The sequence below is a fragment of the Trichoderma evansii genome (assembly GCF_050947405.1).
Source record: "Trichoderma evansii strain SZMC 28006 chromosome Unknown GGI43scaffold_14, whole genome shotgun sequence".
Lineage (NCBI taxonomy): Eukaryota > Fungi > Ascomycota > Sordariomycetes > Hypocreales > Hypocreaceae > Trichoderma > Trichoderma evansii.
This window is the reverse complement of record NW_028145192.1, coordinates 151520-172214: the sequence shown is the minus strand read 5'-3', so window position 1 is coordinate 172214 and position 20695 is coordinate 151520. Positions and strand designations below refer to the sequence as shown.

The 20695-nt window shown below is 51.4% G+C and overlaps 5 protein-coding genes across 5 annotated transcripts; 3 read left to right on the top strand and 2 right to left on the bottom strand.

The window, feature by feature from the left end:
* The first annotated feature begins 945 nt into the window (after nt 1-945).
* GGI43DRAFT_408525 (trifunctional fatty acid synthase subunit FAS2) lies at nt 946-7383 on the top strand. Its single transcript, XM_083206368.1, has 3 exons — nt 946-1932; nt 2013-6958; nt 7023-7383. Exons 1-3 carry the CDS (start codon nt 1410-1412, stop codon nt 7131-7133), a joined length of 5580 nt encoding a protein of 1859 aa, XP_083059115.1. The 5' UTR covers nt 946-1409; the 3' UTR covers nt 7134-7383.
* GGI43DRAFT_408523 (U6 snRNA-associated Sm-like protein LSm4) lies at nt 7384-8530 on the bottom strand. Its single transcript, XM_083206367.1, has 4 exons — nt 8402-8530; nt 8180-8320; nt 8063-8113; nt 7384-7993 (listed from the first exon to the last, which is right to left on the bottom strand). Exons 1-4 carry the CDS (start codon nt 8402-8404, stop codon nt 7796-7798), a joined length of 393 nt encoding a protein of 130 aa, XP_083059114.1. The 5' UTR covers nt 8405-8530; the 3' UTR covers nt 7384-7795.
* A 120-nt stretch (nt 8531-8650) lies between these two features.
* On the top strand, nt 8651-10824 carry GGI43DRAFT_86659 (uncharacterized protein). The gene has a single exon (XM_083210425.1). It carries the CDS (start codon nt 8762-8764, stop codon nt 10637-10639), a length of 1878 nt encoding a protein of 625 aa, XP_083059113.1. The 5' UTR covers nt 8651-8761; the 3' UTR covers nt 10640-10824.
* Nucleotides 10825-13601: 2777 nt separating this feature from the next.
* GGI43DRAFT_385051 (major facilitator superfamily domain-containing protein) lies at nt 13602-15573 on the top strand (the record flags this gene model as incomplete). The annotated part of the gene is made up of 2 exons (XM_083203601.1): nt 13602-14556; nt 14621-15573. The coding sequence occupies 2 exons, from the start codon at nt 13602-13604 to the stop codon at nt 15571-15573; spliced, it is 1908 nt and encodes a 635-aa protein (XP_083059112.1).
* Nucleotides 15574-15931: 358 nt separating this feature from the next.
* GGI43DRAFT_86622 (Zn(II)2Cys6 transcription factor domain-containing protein) lies at nt 15932-20687 on the bottom strand. The gene is made up of 3 exons (XM_083210424.1): nt 19374-20687; nt 18307-19250; nt 15932-18235 (listed from the first exon to the last, which is right to left on the bottom strand). Exons 1-3 carry the CDS (start codon nt 20401-20403, stop codon nt 16643-16645), a joined length of 3567 nt encoding a protein of 1188 aa, XP_083059111.1. The 5' UTR covers nt 20404-20687; the 3' UTR covers nt 15932-16642.
* Between the last annotated feature and the right edge of the window lie 8 nt (nt 20688-20695).

Below are 20695 nucleotides of genomic sequence, written 5' to 3'. Positions count from 1 at the left end.
AAGGTAATTATCGGGGGTTGGTAGAGCCCGCCGGCCCGCATTAGCAACCGTCATATCATGGATGGCAGATGAAACAAGCATAGAAGACGAAATGTAACGGTCAGAAAGCTAGGGGAGTGTCATCCCGAGTCTACGAGATATGCTTCGTAATGCCCCTCCAGTTGGGGAAGCCTTATGAGTCTAAAAACAGCAGCCAGGCACAGGCCGAGACCCAATTGGTCAGCCCAGCCCATTAAGCTTTGCCAAAGATACACATGTTGACTTGTAGACCAAAAGATTCCACGTCCATCATGCGTCGTCCAGGACAGGCCAGCGATAGACGTTGGTTGCTCTGGAGGCTGCGGATGTGTTCACCGTAGCCTACGGGGTACGTCCTTGTAGCGGTACCAGTACATGGACGCATTGCCCCCCTTCCCATCGAAACCACCACCAACTACGAGTTGGCGGGGTGCAACAAACTTTTTTGGTCTTATCTTAGCAGCCAAGCCGTTCAAGGGACAGCCGGGTCGTATCGATATGGAAAATTCTTATCAGGACCCTGAAACCCGACTCAGCGGCCGGAATTCAACACCACCAGCTTGCTTCCACTTCTGCACGTAATTACGGCACGCCATTGCTTGCCTCGCAACAATTGAGCGCTGCTATGCTCACTGGCATGTATGAGATATAGACAGAGTACACCATGCGCCCGCCACCGAGAAAAAACCCCGCTGAGGGCTAAGCTGAAAAATATTCTTTCCTCGCCGCAGGAGTGGCTTCATGCTGGACCCGCGCCACGGCACCCAAAGCCGGCTCCACTGGTTTAAGCCCCACGAGGCCTAGCGCACGAATGTGGTTGAGGAAGCCAGAGCAAGCCAGAGCAAGCCAGAGCCACCTGCAGCTTCCGCGTGGCGTGTGAGACCAATGTAACTGCCTTGTACCCAAGTACCGCAGCCATATTTCCCCCCAATCTTTTTTTCTTCGTCGGCCACTGGCGGTGGGTCGTGGATTCAACAATCGAGGCTCGCTTCCTTCTATCCGTCCAACCATCGACGGGGGGATTGGAATAGGTTGTGCTTCGCATTGCCCTTGGTCAAATCCAGCTTTTCTCGCACTTCAGTCGGCGGGGAAGTCTCTGAGTCCGCTTCTAATCATAATCCTAACCATCCCGCTTTCTTCCCGTCTCTCCATTCTCCTTGCTCTCTGCAAAGCCCTTCTCTCCTCCCTGTTGCCCCTCCCAAGGTACGGAGAGTCGGTTTAGAACACCAAGACTTGGTCGACAAGCCCAAGCAACACAAAATATTATAAACGTCACCGGGGAAGACGTTTGAGAACCGCAATCCACATTACCTGCGGCCTGCTTCTCGACTCCGACATAAACCCCCTCCATCCTTCTAATTAATACGCCCTCACGACGCACCACCGCCACCATGCGTCCTGAAGTTGAGCAAGAGCTCGCCCACACGCTCCTCGTTGAGCTTCTAGCATACCAGTTCGCCTCTCCCGTAAGGTGGATTGAGACCCAGGATGTGTTCCTGGCAGAGAAGACAGCCGAGCGCATCGTCGAAGTCGGCCCCGCAGATACCCTCGGAGTGATGGCCAAGCGCACATTGGCATCCAAATACGAAGCCTACGACGCCGCCAAGTCTGTTCAGCGACAGATCCTCTGCTACAACAAAGACGCCAAGGAGATTTACTACGATGTCGACCCCATTGAAGAAGAGCCCGAGCCCGCTGCGGCCAGCTCATCAGATGCCCCCAGCCAGCCTGCTGCGGGCGCTCCCGCGGCTGCTGCGCCAGTTGCTGCTCCGGCTCCCAGCTCAGGGCCTGCGGCTCAGGTTCCTGATCAGCCAGTTCAGGCTGTCGAAATTGTGCACACAATCGTTGCACAAAAACTCAAAAAGGGTCTCAGTGATGTGCCTTTGAGCAAGGCCATCAAGGATCTGGTTGGAGGTTAGTCAACCCCTCATTTTGCCCCCATCTTTGGTACAATCCGTCAAATTTTCTCGAGAACCAATTCTAACAACGTATAGGCAAATCCACTCTTCAGAATGAGATTCTTGGTGATCTTGGAAAGGAATTCGGCTCAACGCCTGAGAAGCCCGAAGACACGCCTCTCGACGAGCTCAGCGCTTCCATGCAGGCCACCTTCGACGGCAACCTGGGCAAGCACACACAGTCACTCATCGCCAGATTGATCTCTTCGAAGATGCCTGGTGGCTTCAATATCACAGTAGCAAGAAAATACCTGGAAACAAGATGGGGCCTTGGTTCTGGTAGACAAGACGGAGCATTGCTGCTGGCTTTGACTATGGAGCCTGCTGCTCGTCTCGGAAATGAAGGCGAGGCCAAGGGATTCCTTGACGGAATTGTTCAGAAATATGCCGCGAGCGCTGGTATCAGCCTGACATCTGCGGCTGCTTCTGGTGGCTCTGAAGGTGGCTCGGGAGGCATGATGATGGATCCCGCTGCCATTGACGCCCTCACCAAGGACCAGCGAGCTCTGTTCAAGCAACAGCTGGAGCTCTTTGCCCGATACCTCAAGATCGATCTCAGGTCGGGCGACAAGGCGCATATTGAGTCTCAGAAATCAGAAAAGATTCTGCAGGCCCAGATCGACCTGTGGACCGCAGAGCACGGCGACTTCTATGCTTCTGGTATTGAGCCCGTCTTTAGCCCATTGAAGGCGAGATCTTATGACTCGTCTTGGAACTGGGCTCGCCAAGATGCGCTCACTATGTTCTATGACATTATTTTCGGTAGACTCAAGACTGTCGACCGTGAAATTGTCAGCCAGTGCATCCGCATCATGAACAAGTCAAACCCCAAGCTTCTCGAGTTCATGCAGTACCACATCGATAACTGCCCTACTGAGCGCGGTGAAACCTACCAGCTCGCCAAAGAACTTGGCCAGCAGCTTATTGAGAACTGCAAGGAAGTCCTGGATCTGTCTCCCGTTTACAAGGACGTTGCTGTCCCTACTGGTCCTCGCACCACCGTGGATGCGCGTGGCAACCTCAACTATGAGGAAGTTCCTCGTGCCAGCTGCAGAAAGCTCGAGCACTACGTTCAGCAGATGGCCGAGGGTGGAAAGATTTCCGAGTATGGCAACCGCACCAAGGTCCAGAACGACCTGCAGCGTATCTACAAGTTGATCAAGCAGCAGCACAAGATGTCCAAGACTTCTCAGCTTGAAATCAAGAGCTTGTACGGTGATGTTTTGCGCTCTCTGGCCATGAACGAGAGCCAAATCATTCCCAAGGAGAACGGCAAGGGCCGAAAGACGGGCCTAAAGGGCACCAGCCTGAACAAGGGCCGGGTCGAGACCATCCCATTCCTTCACCTCAAGAGAAAGACCCTGCACGGCTGGGACTACAGCAAGAAGCTCACTGCTGTCTACCTCAACTCTCTTGAGCAGGCTGCCAAGGACGGTGTCACCTTCCAGGACAAGTATGTCTTGATGACTGGTGCTGGTGCCGGATCCATTGGTGCCGAGGTTCTACAGGGCCTTGTCAGCGGAGGTGCCAAGGTTGTGGTTACTACCAGCCGATTCTCTCGAGAAGTCACTGAGTACTACCAGTCCGTATACACCCGCTTTGGCTCTCGCGGATCTCAGATCGTTGTTGTTCCCTTCAACCAGGGAAGCAAGCAAGATGTAGAGGCTCTCGTTAACTACATCTACGACACTAAGGCTGGTCTTGGCTGGGATCTCGACTACATCGTTCCTTTCGCCGCTATCCCTGAGAATGGTCGACAGATCGATAACATCGACTCCAAGTCGGAGCTGGCCCACCGTATTATGCTGACCAACTTGGTCCGCATGCTCGGTTACGTCAAGTCTCAAAAGGCTGAGCGTGGCTTCGAAACTCGTCCAGCTCAAGTTGTCCTTCCCCTGTCTCCCAACCACGGTACCTTCGGTAACGATGGTCTCTACTCCGAATCTAAGCTGGCTCTTGAGACTCTCTTCAACCGATGGCACTCTGAGGACTGGGGCCACTACCTCACAATCTGCGGTGCTGTCATTGGATGGACTCGCGGTACTGGTCTCATGTCTGGCAACAACATTGTTGCCGAGGGTGTTGAGGCGTTTGGCGTCCGAACATTCTCTCAGCAAGAGATGGCTTTCAACCTCCTGGGTCTGATGTCTGCTACCATTGTCGACCTCTGCCAGTCAGAGCCTGTCTTTGCTGATTTGAACGGTGGTTTGCAATTCATCCCCAACTTGAACGAGGCCATGACCAAGCTTCGCAAGGATATCATGGAGACTAGTGAAATCCGCAGAATCGTTTCTAAGGAGAGCGCTATCGAGAACACCATTGTCAACGGAGCCGACTCTGAGGTTCTTTACAAGAAGAAGACCATTGAGCCTCGTGCCAACATCAAGTTTGATTTCCCTCACTTGCCCGACTGGAAGACGGAGGTCGCTCCTCTTAATGACCAGCTCAAGGGCATGGTCGACCTGGAGAAGGTAGTCGTCGTCACTGGTTTCGCAGAGGTCGGTCCTTGGGGTAACTCCCGAACTCGATGGGAGATGGAGGCCCATGGCGAATTCTCGCTCGAAGGTTGCATCGAAATGGCCTGGATCATGGGTCTCATCAAGAACCACAATGGTCCTCTCAAGGGCAAGCCTTACGCTGGCTGGGTTGACGCTAAGACTGGCGAACCTGTTGATGACAAGGACGTCAAGCAGAAGTACGAGAAGTTTATTCTGGATCACGCCGGTATCCGTCTGATTGAGCCTGAGCTGTTTGACGGATATGACCCCAACAAGAAGCAGCTGCTTCACGAGGTTGTCATTGAAGAGGACCTTGAGCCATTCGAGGCTTCCAAGGAGACTGCCGAGGAGTTCCGACGAGAACACGGTGACAAGGTGGAGATTTTCGAGATCCCTGAGTCTGGAGAGTTCACTGTCCGAGTGAAGAAGGGCGCCTCGCTCTGGATCCCCAAGGCTCTGCGCTTCGACAGACTCGTCGCTGGCCAGATCCCAACTGGCTGGGACCCCAAGCGATATGGTATCCCTGACGATATTGTCAGCCAAGTGGATCCTGTCACCTTGTTCCTTCTCGTGTCGGTTGCTGAGGCCCTCCTGTCCTCTGGTATCACCGACCCATACGAGTTCTACAAGTATGTCCACGTCTCTGAAGTTGGTAACATTGTCGGCTCTGGTATGGGTGGTGCTTCGGCCCTGCGTGGCATGCACAAGGCCAGATTCCTCGACAAGCCTCTTCAGAACGATATCTTGCAGGAGTCCTTCATCAACACCATGCCTGCTTGGGTTAACATGTTGCTGCTCTCTTCATCTGGACCTATTAAGACCCCTGTCGGTGCTTGTGCCACTGCTATTGAGTCTGTTGACATTGGTGTGGAGACCATTTTGGAAGGCAAGGCTCGCATCTGTCTTGTCGGTGGCCTCGACGACTTTGGTGAAGAAGGCTCTTACGAGTTCGCCAACATGAAGGCCACTAGCAACTCAGTGGATGAGTTTGCCCATGGCCGTACTCCTGGCGAAATGTCACGTCCTACCACTACTACCCGAAACGGCTTTATGGAGTCTCAGGGATGTGGTGTCCAGGTCATCATGACCGCCAAGCTTGCTCTGGATATGGGAGTCCCCATCCATGGTATCCTTGCTTACACCACCACTGCCTCTGACAAGATCGGACGTTCCGTCCCTGCTCCTGGCAAGGGTGTTCTCACGTCTGCGCGTGAGCACGCTGGCAAATTCCCTTCGCCCCTGCTTGACATCAACTACCGTCGCCGACAGATTGAGCGCCGCAAGAAGCAGATTAAGCAGTGGGAAGAGTCTGAGCTGGAGTTCTTGCACGATGAAATCGATGCTATGAAGGCTCAGGGCGGTGCCTTTGACGAGAAGGAGTACGCTCAGGACCGCGTCGCACACATCCAGAGGGAGGCCGAGAGACAAGAAAAGGAGCTCCTCCGAAGCATGGGCAACAACTTCTGGAAGAGCGATCCATCCATCGCTCCCCTCCGTGGTGCTCTTGCCACATGGGGCCTTACCATTGACGACCTGAAGGTTGCCTCTTTCCACGGTACATCTACCGGTGCCAACGACAAGAACGAATCCTCTGCCGTTTGCCAGCAGCTGCGTCACCTTGGCAGAAGCAAGGGTAACGCCGTATTGGGTGTCTTCCAGAAGTTCCTCACTGGTCACCCCAAGGGTGCTGCCGGTGCTTGGATGTTGAACGGTGGTCTGCAAATTCTGAACACTGGTCTGGTCCCTGGTAACAGAAATGCCGACAACATCGACCCCATCATGGAAGAATACGATCTGATCGTTTACCCCAGCCGTAGCATCCAGACTGATGGAGTCAAGGCTTTCTCTCTCACCTCGTTCGGTTTCGGACAGAAGGGAGCCCAGGCAGTCGGTGTCCACCCCAGATACCTGTTTGCAGTTCTCGACGAAAAGACTTACCAGGAGTACTGCGCCAAGGTTGAGGCCCGACAGAAGAAGGCTTACCGTTTCTTCCACAACGGCATGATCAGCAACACTCTGTTCGTTCCCAAGGCTCACGCTCCTTACACTGATGAGCAGCTCAGCGAGGTTCTGATGAACCCCGATGCGCGTGTCACCGAAGACAAGAAGACAAAGGAGCTCAAGTATGCCGAAAATTTCATGAAGGCGTCTGAAAAGGTTGTCCCTGCAGTCACCGTCAAGGAGACACAGCAGGTCATTGAGGCACTCGCTCACAAGGTTACAAGCAAGAACAGCAACGTGGGCGTAGATGTCGAGGATATCTCTGCCATCAACATTGAGAATGATACTTTCCTCGAGCGCAACTTTACTAGCCAGGAGATTGCTTACTGCAAGAGTTCCGCTAGCCCCCAGAGCTCATTCGCTGGCCGATGGAGCGCCAAGGAGGCAGTCTTTAAGTCTCTTGGTGTCACCAGCAAGGGAGCCGGTGCTGCCCTGAAGGATATTGAGATCCTCAGGGATGATTCTGGCGCGCCTACTGTTACTGTAAGTTGATACCACCTATACAATATTTAATTTGGAGACAGATTGCTAACATATTTTCAAATAGCTTCATGGCGATGCGGCTGCTGCTGCTAAGCAGGCTGGTGTGAAGGAGGTTTCCGTCTCCATCTCCCATGCTGATAAGCAGGCTGTTGCCGTGGCAGTTGCTCACTTCTAAAGGGGCACCCATGGATAATTGCTTGGTTGTGTATCATGTTTAGAATGAACGATGAATAAGCTTAAAATGAGAGCGGCGTTGTTGCAAAGCAGGAGGCTTAATGGCTTGGTTTTTTATGTGTATCATGGGACTGATGACATATGACGTGAACAAATTCACTAGATCTTTTAAAGGACGATTTTTATTAGGATGTATTAGTTAGATGGCCCCAATAGAAGGCCAATCAAGATTTTTATCTTTTTTTATTGATTTTAATTTCGCGTAAATCCTGTAAATGCTAATGCATATTGTGATTAATCATGCCAGCGGCAGGTATAAGACGCCAAGTTTCTCTAAGTACTCCAAAGCTGATAACGTGCCACCAGAGCTTTAATATCCAAAGCTAAAGCAAAAATTTCCAGTGGGTATCGAATGATTTCGTAGATGGACTGTAGCGCACAAGATAGGTATCTTTGTCTTGGAGGAGCTCTCCTCGTCGCAGTCGTCACCACCTCCATTAATTGAAGAGCTCATCCTTTTTCTTTCTTATCTTGTCCAGGTGACATCCGTTCATAGTACCATCGTCACGACTGTAGCCTTCCCTTGAAACCCCCTCCTTCTTCAATATTCTATGCATATCATCGTGGTCATTTGTCATTCGTCGTCGTCGCACTTCCCCCTTCTTACTGGCCACGTCCCCTTCCGCGACCTCTGCTTCCACGGCCTCGCCCTCTATCGCCGCCTCCACGGCCGCCGTGACCGCCGTGATCGCCTCTTGACTGGTGGCCGCCGCGACCACCACGGAAGCCGCTACCTTGCTGGTTCTTTTGCTGCTCGGTGACTTGGTCGATGATCTCGTCGGGAACACGAAGGTATTTAATCTAGTTTAAAAGGCGTTAGCTGGCTTGCTAGGCGCTTCTGGCAAGTGAGATTGGTGGGTATTGGCGTACGTTGTTTCCCTTGACGTAGACTTCCGGGAGACGCATGAACTTATCTCCTTCCTGTTGCTATTTGTTAGGAGAAGGCGCCTCATTTATTCGTTTGAAGGGGGATATTGGTGAGCGTACAGGGCTTGTCTGCACGACTTCCTTGAGGGTGAGGTTCATCCATGTATCGCACATAACCAAGTGTCCGTTTAGGGTCTCGCCATTCTTCAGCTCGACCAGCATGGGGTGGCCTTGAGCAGCATTGAGCAATCCGAGGGGAAGCTGTCATGATGCGCGCATCGGTGGTTAGTTTCGGCTGGTCGCAGGAGGAGAAGAGGCGCAGGGGAAGTAAGCGTGGCATACCATGGTGATGAATTGTGCCTCTAATAGGCGGCGCTGAAAGGATTTATGTTGTTTCCTTTGTTGTAGAGGTTGCTATCGCGTTGAAGAAGGGGAAAAGCAGCTTAGCCTATGTTTTTTGGCTGGGGTTGCGAATTGGAGGTTGAGGTGTAGTCAGAAAGCTGCTAGAAGAAACCCCGCCATGTGCATGACCCCGGCTAGCAAAGTACAACGGCAGGCTGTCTGCGCCATAAGGTACTTCCACATCGGAAAGCTTTCCGCGCCAAAATATCTCTTTTGATGTCTCAACTTTAACCTCACACAGCGTCATTGATACGGATAGGAGAGGGGGCTTTTACAGCTGGAGTTTAAAGCAAATCAACTATGCAGCGCAAATTGCTAAGTGACGGGCTATGGCGCTGTCTATGCCCGTCTTTTGACCAATTGGTCCTGCGCACAGCTATTCGACAAAGCTTGCCGCGCACACGACCAGCAGTATCGCAGCCATGTACTGCCAGATCAGGGCCAATTCACTCGAGATTTTATGAGACAACTGCTGGCTTTGCATCTACAGATGAAACATCAGGGCATGGTTCTTCTCGGATAAGTCCTCGGGCAGAAGAGGCGCGGTCAGAAGAAGATGGTAGCCTCACGAGTCCTAAGTTGCGATCTTGGAAGGAAAGGCTTCTTGCCCCCACAGCACCATCAGAGGAGACGCTGAAAGCCAGCGCAATCGAGGAAATTTTGGCGGCCCTGAATTCCCTTCGAGAGACAAGGGATCGGACGGCTGCCCACGGTCCAGAAATCGACCAGCATCTAAGAATAGTGCAGCTAGTGCAGCATCTTTTGCATATCGAAAATCAGCCCATTACGCCCTTCATTTACGAGTGTCTAATGGACGCCATGGCTCATCGCCGAGGCTCCGTCGATGGTGTTCGGCGATTGCTGGTCGACATGGTTGAGCAGGGGTTAAAGCCAACGGCGGAATTATGCAACGGCGCCCTGAGAGCGCTGATGAATCACCCGGATTATATGTTGCGCCAAGAAATTCTAAACATTATGCAGGAGTACTGGTTTACTATTGATACGCCAGTGAAGCAGACGGTCATAGTGGGAATGCTCAGAGATGAGCAATACGAGCTGGCGTATGCGAGGTTAACGGAGCTGATTGAGCAAGGGGCCAGAGTTGACCCCTGGGTTTACGACATATTCATTCTGGTATTTGGGAAGCTTAGATTCCTAGACGAAATGCTGCAGCTTCTATACAGGCGCAAGAACATTGGCGGCAGTACCGACCCGATGGTCACCACTTTGACATACTACGCATTGGACGTGTGCAGCCAGGCATATCACCATGCGGGGACTTTGTTTGGATGGCTCTCGGTCGTGCAAAATCACCTTGTGCAGCCGTCGGATGGCATTATAGAAAATGTGCTAGGAACAGCGGCTAGAAATGCAGACGCGCAGCTGGCGACTGAGGCGCTGGATCTGATATCGCAGCGAACAAGAGCTCAATCTCACCACTACGAGGCCGTCGTGGAAGCTTTCATGGGCGGTGGAGACCTGGCAGCGGCAATTCGAACTCTCTGCATCATGAGAGATAGCGGTATACGAATCTCACGCGCTAATACCAGAACCATTTACAAAACTCTAATGAGCCGTCCAGAGCTCTTGGAGGGGGCCGAGGAGGTGGTGCGAGAGGCAGTCCGTGACCGCCCTGTGCACAGAGCGATTGTAGCTGTTGTGATTGATTCAATAGCGCAGATTCACGGCAGTGAAAAGGCTTTATCCTTATACCGAGATCTACGAACACTCTGTGGCGCAGAATCGCTCAATGCAACCATGGCACAGGATCTCATCATCTATAGCGCTGAGGAGGCCACCGCCAAACTTCTCACAAAAGAGTACAAGGATCACGTTGCGGAAAACCAAGACCCAATTCGGAGCGTATCAACTTACAGCCTCTTGATTACGAAGTGTGCAGAAGCAGGTGAGATGGACCTTGCGTTTCGGTTTACTAAACAAGCCATGGCCGCCGGTATCACAAAGAGTCGATCCTCGAAATGGATCAGCGTCTTGATCGAGCAGGCAATTACGAGAGAAGACGGTCGGGTTTGGCCTATAGTTGATTCACTCCTCAGCTCAGGCGAAGAGGATACGAGAAAGATGGTGCGCAGGATTCTACAACAAAAGAGAATTTCGAAACTGGCCTCGCAGTGGAAGGCAAAAAACCTACAACCGCAGCGCCCCGAGCTGAAATGATATAGAATTTCATAATCAAAAATTAGTTGGATGAAAATAGGGGGCTACAGAGACAGCCCGAATTAATAACAGAAAAACTTTGACAAAAACGAGTCCCACCTACAGGCATCCATAGCGCGCCGGCAAACTTTGTCGACATAACTTAAGTCTTTATTTTCCATGGGGGTTCATTTCCAATGGGCACTCATTAGCAAGCACAGCTCATATAATTCCGACCGGAGAAAGGAGAAGCATTTATAAGAAGCTTGTACGGCATAGCGAGACTAGAATGCCGGCAACTCACTAGTAACTCCGAAAGCCTCCCGCTGAGTCAAAAACGTGCTAGTTCAGCAGCATACCAAGCTAAGCAGCTCTACCGTATTCTTGACTTATGCTCCATAGGTCTAAATACATATGGCGCAACTACGAGAACCGCAGCCTTCCAAAACGGCGACGTCGCTGTTGGGGTACTTATGCCCCGCCGAGAAGGCTGATAGACCGGGCAACGGATAACAGAAACGAGCCCGCCAATCCAGTGCCGTTGGCACGTTTTTTGCCGGGTATATCGGGCGGAACGGGTACCAGCGCCCTGGACGTAGGATTAGACTCAACAAAGATACGATGCGTGCGTGAATGAAGGACGACTCCACAAGGCAGTGGATGACAAAAGACGGCCTATAGTCAGACCGAGTTGAGTCACGAATAACCCAGTACGGCAAGTTGAAGAACGTGGCTTGGCTTCCTGGAGTCTAGAGAATCCTTGAGCCTAGGGAATACTAATCGATCACTTCGATTCTGGCTGCAGCTTGCGCCAGCTAGCTATAGGATTGCGCACGAACTGGACTGATAGAGCAAAGATATGGCAGTGGCGTTGACAAATTGTGGGTGACGGCCGAAGGCAATTAATAATGAGTCGGTGGCTGCTGACTGGGCTTGACAGCAGCCGTGCCGATTGGACAGAACCAAGGGACCGCGCGTGCTAGCTGGATCTGATAGAGCAGAGAGAATGCTTTTACGTTCTTATGCCAAGAGCTAGAGATTTGACTTTCGCTTGCGCGCGGCGTTTGCTCGCGCGGCGAGGAGCGTGCCATGGAGACGGCGCAATCGAAGAAAAGAAGGCTGACCCGGACGAGACATGACGCCTGTGTCACGTATGGCGTTTTCCCATTCGGGCAAATTAGCAAACGGAGGCTGGACGGGGAAATGGGAAATACGCTGTACGACAAATAGAGTTTTGATGGTGCTATGGAGAAGCGTTTTGGAAGCCTGACTCTTGTGAACGGAATTAAGACTGCTGGATTATTGCTGACCTGGAATTAGGAAGCAAACACCGCGGGGCCATTTGTAAGTGAGACAGTGAATCTCGCGAATCTCAGGCCTAATCTCAACGTAGCCCTCACCACCAACGGGCAAGACAAGGGTCCTCAGTTCCAGACCATACAGCACGTCATCGTGCATCTCGTCTTGCCCGGCACAATCTGGCCCCAAAAATTAATTGACGGCACTTGTGGGACCACATATACGCAGCAACGGTACAGTAAGGCTTGTGAATCCTTCGAGCCAAGCCTTTTTAGCACGCCCAACGACTAATCAGAAGCTAATCAGAAGAAAGCTGCAGAATATTGATACCTCAATCTGCTAGGTCTGGTAGAGCCTAACGAGTAGGCTAAACTGGATAATGCAGCAGCACATCATTTAGCCCACCCAATTTTTCGGCAGACGGGCCCACTAGCTGATATCTGCTGGAAAAAGATGATCTTGGTTGGTAAGCCTTCTTTGCTCATCAAAAAAAAGAGAACTTCCTCCTTTTGCTAAAGGTCTAATTCCTATCCACGTACTAGTATCCTAGTATCTTCACTTTAGTCGAAGCCGGTAGTTGCTAGTCTTTGCACTCGGCCAATCAACTCCTCTCTCCACTCCAAAAGGAATTTTTTTTTTTTTTCCCCCTTCCAAATACCTTGACGCTAGAGGCAGCAAATAATAAGTCCGAAGGCTCGCATGGGACATAGGTAATAATAGCCTAGTAGCTACTATTAGCTTCCGTGCACCCACCAAGCCGTGTCCTAAGCAAATTCTGCACGCATTGGGTGCAGCCTCAGCCTCGATGGACCCGAAGTCCGAATGAGTGCCGGCTTTTACTAAGCTTAATCGCCAAAATCCGCGTCGAAAAGAGCGAAGGAGGAGTGGTGTTTGTAACAACGGGGGCACCCTCATTCCGGCCGAGACACTAGTTCGCCTTCCATGATGCTACCATGAGTTGCTTTGTAACTCCCACATGCGGCACTAGGGTCATGACCAGGGTATTTTTCTTTTCTTTTTTTTACTATTCCTTTTTCTATCTTAAAAAAAAAGAATTAAAAATAAAAAGCGGATCTATATGTCAGATAGGAAACCCCAAAAGGTCCTATCTTCATCTAGGTTCTAGAGCTGACGAAGCAGGATGGAGTAGGATTTGACTAGATGGAAGCTATACGAATCCATCTAGATCTTGCCAGTAGCGTACGCCAAGGCGTGTGGTTGATTGGATTACCGATCAACAGCAGCTGGAGTGGAGCCCTCTGCTTTTACATTTGACTCCTCCGAGGTGGTATACAGAACATGGAGTTAAGAGAGTTGACAGCCTGGGGGGTATAAGATGAACCTTGTGGCCCTTTGCTCCCGAGATTCTGGAAATTAGATGACAATATCGAGAACTTTGTTTTCTACTCCGCGGACTCAGAAAGCTTGATACTTGAGCATCACCCCATTGTTCACTATCTACCTTCTATTACACAACAGTTGAAACTTACAGTGCAGAACTCATACCTACATTAGACTCGGCGACAGACGTCATAAACACCATTGGGCCTTTTCTTTGAGATATATCGACAAGTTGAAGAAACATTTTATTTCATCAACTCGACTTATACAATTAGCACCAAAGAAACACATATAAGCGCTATCGAGTCTAATAATACCAAGTACACTCAAGCCACCACAGACCATGGCGGACATCATCCGTGACGCCGCCATCGGGCAAGTCATCCGTTGGGTAACCGGCAACCGCTACCTACAATACCCTGAAGAAAAGGAAGACTTCACATTACCCGAGCCTTGGATTCAGCTTGTCAACGGCGTCTCCATCACATCAGCAAACACTTCTACATCAGATGCCTCTACCGCCGCTGAGGACAAAGAGACAGGCGGCATCTTGCGGACCCCATCCAATGGGTCCAACGGAAGCACTGCCCGGGATCGATCCCCACAGCCGTCCCGAGCACCGAAGCTGGATGAGGAGAAGGCGGCCGAGTCAGGAAGACGGCATTCTTCAGCCCAGTCAATTTCACATGAGCATGCTCAACACAACCAATGGGGCGATATGACACGCCAGAGACACGATGATGATGAGGAGCACAATCTGGAAAAGGTCAAGAGTCTGCCTATTGTGCCGCAGACCACAAAGGACGGTGCCATCCTCGTCGATTGGTACTACACAGACGATCCTGAAAACCCATACAACTGGTCCAAGAACAAGCGCCTCCTCATCAACGTCCTCATCTGTCTCTACACTTTTGTCGTTTACACAACCTCAGCCATCTACACCACCTCCGAGGGCGGCATCATGGAGCGCTTTGGCGTCAGTGAGATCAAGGCCACTCTGGGTCTCTCCATCTACGTCCTGGGTTATGGTATCGGCCCGCTGGTGTTTTCTCCCCTGTCTGAGATCCCCTTGATCGGACGAAACCCCGTGTACATTGCCACCATGTTCCTATTCGTCATCATCTCCATCCCGACTGCCTTTGCACCCAATTACGCTGGCCTGATGGTGCTGCGTTTCCTGCAGGGCTTCTTTGGATCGCCTTGTTTGGCATCTGGAGGTGCTTCTCTTGGTGACATGTACAGCCTCATGACTTTGCCTTATGCCATGATGTCCTGGGTCGCTGCCGCATACTGTGGACGTAAGTCAATTGATTCCCCCTCTTCATTATTTTTAAGTTCTCTTTGCTAACTTTCCAATCTCAGCTGCCCTGGGTCCTCTTCTCAGCGGTTTCGCCGTCCCCGTAGAAGGCTGGCGATGGTCCCTCTTCATCTCCATCTGGGCCTCTGCTCCCGTCTTCATCGCCATGTTCCTGCTCCTCCCCGAGACCAGCAGCGCCAACATCCTCCTCCGCCGTGCTCGTCGCCTTCGCAAGCTCACCGGCAACAAGCGCTTCATGTCCCAGAGCGAGATTGACCAGCACAACCTCCGCTACCGAGACATCTTCTGGGATGCTTTGATCAAGCCCCTTGAGATTACTCTGAAGGATCCTGCTGTTTTGTTCGTGCAGGTTTACACTGCCATCATCTACGGCATCTACTACTCATTCTTCGAAGTCTTCCCCCTCGTCTACCCCGTCTTCTACGGCATGAACCTTGGCCAAGTCGGCCTTGTCTTCCTCTGTATCCTCGTCTCTTGTATCATTGGTATCGCAGTCTACTCCGCCTACCTCTACTTCTGGATGGACCCGCGCATCGAGAAGTACGGCTGGCCTGTCCAGGAAGACCGTCTTATCCCCGCACTGCCTGCCTCAGTCGGCCCAACCATCGGTCTCTTCCTCTTCGCCTGGACTGCCCGCGAGTCCATCCACTGGATCGTGCCCACCATCGGTATCACCATCTACGGCGCTACAGTCTTCGTTGTCATGCAGGCTGTCTTCATCTACGTGCCTCTCAGTTACCCGCGATACGCCGCCAGTCTCTTCGCTGCCAACGACTTCTTCCGTAGTGCTCTTGCCTGCGGTAGCGTTCTGTTCGCGCACCCACTGTTCCACAACCTTGGCGTTGCCAAGGGCACCAGTCTCCTCGGAGGCCTGAGTGTCATTGGTATCATTGGTATCTGGCTGCTGTACTTTTACGGTGGCAAACTCCGCACCCTTAGCAAGTTTGCCGAGTCGGATGCGCCGCAGACTGAGGAGACTGAGGTAGAGAAGAATTGAAAGCTCGATCATCGAGAAGAAATTTTACCACAAAAAAAAATTAAGAAAAAAAAAGCTAGAGAATCATTAGCTTCAAAGAGAAGCAGTTTCAACACGAATACTATAATTATTGCATGAGTTAAATCTCCTTTGTTTGGTAGCGCACCAAAAGTGCATGGGGAAAGGGCAAAGGTTGCCCATTTCATTTTTGTTTTTTATGAGTCAAGATGGAAATGACTGGCAAGCATCGGATCAATAGGGAGGTTAATTTTTCTAGGGACAAGGAAATGTACAATTAATTAGACTTGGGGGAGGGGATAGCAAGCAAACAGTATACCCTGTTGCATTATAATAGAACAACATCTCTCTTAAACACAACTCTCTTCTTTAGTGACTCATTAAATAGATTCTAGCTAGATAACCATGAACCAGCTCGACAACTGAAATTGATCCAGCTAAATTACTTTAATATACTTAGACATTAAAAATTATAAAGTACTTGCGTCGGTAAAAGGCGTCATGAATAAATCCAGTACGATATAGCATCCGCCACAGGTAACAAAATTCAGTGAAACATATCGTACATATATTGCGTGTAAGGTCTAACTCGTATCCTCAAAAAAGATTGCGTTCATCACTTATCATACATTCATCGCACAAGACAGCTTTGTCTCCTTAGTTGATCAGCCAAAACGGCCGTCAAAAAATGTGTATAAAGGTCTAGAAAGATCGCTCCATTCATAACAAAGTTCTGGCCTTCAATAAGGCAAATGCTCCCTCTCTCCTAGACACCGCATGTTCTTTAGGAGTTCACAAATACCGAATACGCCGAACTAGATAAAGACGTTGAAGCAAAGGGGAGGCTTGAATATGAAAAGACTCCTTTTGCGCCGTGTATGTGTATCCACCCATTTTAGTACGTAGTCCCCAAGGCGTGCATGCCGTTCACGCATACGCCCTCCTACCTCTTTCTATTCACCACCCTCATCATGCTCATAACCTATCGAGCAAGTGTGACCCATAATATCAAGGAAGTTTTTTTCTTAATCATGTTTTTCTTCGTAGTAATCTGCAGCCATTGCTGCTGCATTTACGAATCACCTGGTAGATTCCAGCTATAGCCTGATCCATGCCCTCCAGCAGTGGATGGATAAGAGGCACTCGGATGGTTGTTAAAGTTGTACCATGCTTGTTGTTGGCTCGGCTGCTGAGCGTGTTGTGCATGCTGTGAGGGAGCACGCTGGTGTGGCGTTTGCTGCTGCTGCTGAATATTTGACGAATATGTCAAGTAACTTCGGTCTTGCTTCATCCCACTCTGGCTAAGTCGCGATGTCGCAGATTGTGAACGCATATGAAAGACCTGCCGGGAATCGTGTGACGAGTCTGAGCCGCTGTTGTTAAAGTCTTGAGCCTGTGCATTTGCTCTTAGGCCCATATACGATACCGAGTGATGATGCGAGTGATTTCGCGGCGCAGAATTCGTATAGGGACCATATGTTTGTGCTCCTGGGCGGTCTGCAGCCGTATTAGTAGTATGCGCTGGCATAGAACCGGCAGACGTCGTTGCAAGTGAACCGTGGCCATAGCCCGAGTACGGAGCGGCGCCAACTGCGTCTCTCTGGTACGAGTACGGCTCGTATGAGATTCTATCGGTTGGAGCCGTCTCTGGTCCGCGGGTGCTAGAATAACGGTCATAACTGTTATATGCCGACGAGGCAGCCATACCAACCTGTGTCTGTAGCCCTGGCCCGTGTGTGTTGGGTTGCTGATCAGTGGTAGGTGAATTGCGAACAGCTCCTCGCTTCGAAGGCTGCTTACCCTTCAGAGAGTTGGTTCGTGGAACATCGTTTATTGGTGATGCGCCACCTGAACGCTGTAGTGAGGCTGCTGGTACGCCTTGTTTCTGAGACAGTCCCATAGACGGCTGTTGGGCGTTAGCGGAACGCCAAGCGCTGCTCCTATTACCGGATGATTCTGACAGCCCATAGACAGACTCGTGAGAGTTCTGGTCTTGCATAGAGGTCACCACTGCTGCTACCACAGCCGCCGCCTGCGTAACCGGGCTGTCGTCGCCGGACCATTCTGAAACTGATGCAGGGTTCACTGAGCTATGATGGTCTTCGTCTTGGGCTGGCCTCGCCGTCATGTTGCGCCCAGGTCCATGGTGTGCCGATGACTGTGTTGGACTTTTCCTTTGGTGTGCCAACGTCTGGTCTGGCATATCTGCTGCCGGCATGTTCGAATAATACGGACGGCCCGAAGGCATGATAAGGTTGACAAGATCTGATATAGGCACACCAGCCGTGTGTGATGGTTGTGAAGTGCCTGCCTCGGAGACACCCATACTTGTCGACGGAAAATAATTTGTCGGATTATGGTTGGCTTCCCAGTCGGCAACATTTAGATTGTTTGGTAATATATCCCCCATAGGCAATTGAGTATGCACATGCTCATCTCCTATGTCGGGGAAGCCCTCTGCATCATCTTCATGTAGCTGATGCTGGCCTTCTAACTGTGGCTCATCATCCTGTACTTCGAGTGGCTCGTCTAGTTCATTTCCCTCTATTTCATCCTCTGCCGTAATCAGGGCATTCGACTTTGGTTTCCTTGGCCTAGGAGCCGGGAATTCGCATATAAGGCCCGCCTCACGGCACTCATTACATATTGGTGTTTCTTTTGGACACTATATATAACATGTTAGCATAAAACGAGAACCTGGCCGTGGACAACTGGACTTATGGTCTATCGACTCACCCTAACCTTGCGCTGTTTACACGGAACGCAGGAACTCCTTGATTTGGCCGGCCCCCTACGCCTCGTTCTCTTGGCGGCTCCAGTAGTCGTTGCCGTTGCTTCTTCGGTCGCCTCATCATCGCCATTACTCGCAGTCTGATTTTTCCTTCGACCCTTCTTCGCAGTTGTGGAAGTTACTGTTTGCAAAACCAGCCCACTGGTAGTAACTGGACCAGATGGATCTTCCTGCACGTTACTCTGAACCGCAGGAGCAGATGACGAGGCTCGAGATGGTGGTTGAGCAGAGCCTTCCTTGCTGCCAGGATGCACAATGCGGAGACGCTCTGCACCATACCTAACCAGCATATTAAGTGACTCCTTTTGCAGATCCGGTGACTGATTTGCGAAGATGTTAAACTGCTCTGGAGAAAGCGATTCTGGGTCAACACCTGCATGCTGAAGCATAGACACGGCAACATTTCGACGCCTCTCAGCCTCTTCAGGCGTAACATTGATGATAACCTGCGCTGCTGCGGTATTTTGAGCCGACTGGTCAGCCTGAGGCTGTTGCTTCTGTTGGCCAGCCAAGCTGCTATCCTCTTCTGCTCCAACCTGGCCGGTGAAGATTTGAATCTGCGTGGGTAGAGAAGGATCAATCTCCGTCGCGCCTAGTTCCTCAGAAACACCAGCGTCATCTGCTTTCCTCTTCCGTTTTCTCGACTTGTTACCCTCGCCAGTGGTTGTTTCGGTATCTCGTTTTTTCCTCTGCGCTCCTGGCTGTCTCGGCGCTTTGAGTTTCTTTTCTGCTGTAGGAAGAGGATGTCGTGGTAATAAAGGTTTATATAAAGTCGAAAGCTCCGCTACTGTCCGATGGAGTGGCAAATGGTCATATTCGATCGATAGAGTTCTGGATTTTCGAGAAAAAGATATTGTGATGGAACCTCGACAGTCAAAGGCAGGTCGGCCTAATTTTTGCTGGTTAGCAGAGGCACACAATATTTGCAATGCAAGTTGAGATGGCAAAACGGCAAGAAGCGCGGAATGCCATTTAGCATCATGCGACACCATGTTGCGGGCTCAGCGCTTACTTCCTAGCAGGGGATCGAGTTCCCTGTGTGAATAGTCTGCAACCAGCGTCTTCAGCTGGCCCTTGTTTTGTCGCTGCCAGTGTTGCATGGAGCCTTTGCAGATGAAGGTAAAAACCCAGCCGTTTGCGCCTCGCGACGAGTCTCGCAGCGTCCACTCGCTTCCATCGACCTGGCTAACTCCATTGGCAATATGATTTGCGACAGACGTCTGCAGCACTGGTTCGCCGGACGACTGGTTCCTCACAGCATCGTCCACAAGCACCACGCGGGCGACATGGCCACCGTCAGCGTTGGCAGATATGCCCGCCGACAGAGCGCCTCCCAGCGACGGATCCAGCGCGCTCAGGCCCTCCAACACATTGTTCTCGCCCGCGGATACCCCAAGCGTCAACTCCGCCGAGGCTGCGAGGTCCAGCCTGATCGCAACCCGTTCCGCGCGAGTGTCTGTAACTTTGCCGTCGAAAGCATCTCGCAGCTGCAGCTGCAGCTCTTCGACGCAGGTGCACGGTCGGCTGTCGAGCCCGGAGTCCTCTTCTCGGAAATTGAAGCTGGCGAGAAAATCCGCCATTGACGGCTCGCCCCAAGGTTGAGGTGGCGATTGTGCGCAATAGTTGAGATTATCAGGGCGTCGGGCTGAGTCGGGCTTCTGCTGCAGAGTCGAACTGGGCTGGCAGCGTTTCGTGGGCAGTGGCAGCGGATTCACCTGTAACCATGGCGGAATCGGTGACGGTGCAGGTGATGTCGAATTACGATGGCGGAGGAAAGAGGCGCTGATGGAGGCGCTGATGGAGGCGCTGAGGGCGGTGTTCCACTCCCCGGGGGGTGTTAGCAAGGCGCCATCACGCGTCAAGTACGACGAATAGAACCCCACGGCGTCGGCCCGCGTATCAGCAGTTAGTGCAGCCTCGTCCATCATGAAGCAGTCCATTTCTATTCGCAGTAGCAGTAGCTGCTGCTGACAACAATAGCAATGGCACTCTCCGCAACTACCGCAAACTACCGCATGCTGCCCTGGAGAAGAATCTTGCATTTCTTAAAGCGGGCGCATCTTTACATTTAACAGCGATGCACGATTCACCCATCGTAATACACGTCAGAAACAAGAATCCTTCAGCTCCTTCACCGGGCTCAATCGAGCATGAACGAGTGATATGTGTGGACCGTGTCACATTTCCCTTGTCATAATCCCTCAAAAGTGGCTAACCATTGCCCATTTTCATAGTAAATGTGTCTACCTAATAGCCTATGCAGCCTTGCAAGTCCACTTGATGCCCCTGCACCAACAAAACTAGCACTGACACTACTAGTATGTACCGCGCGGC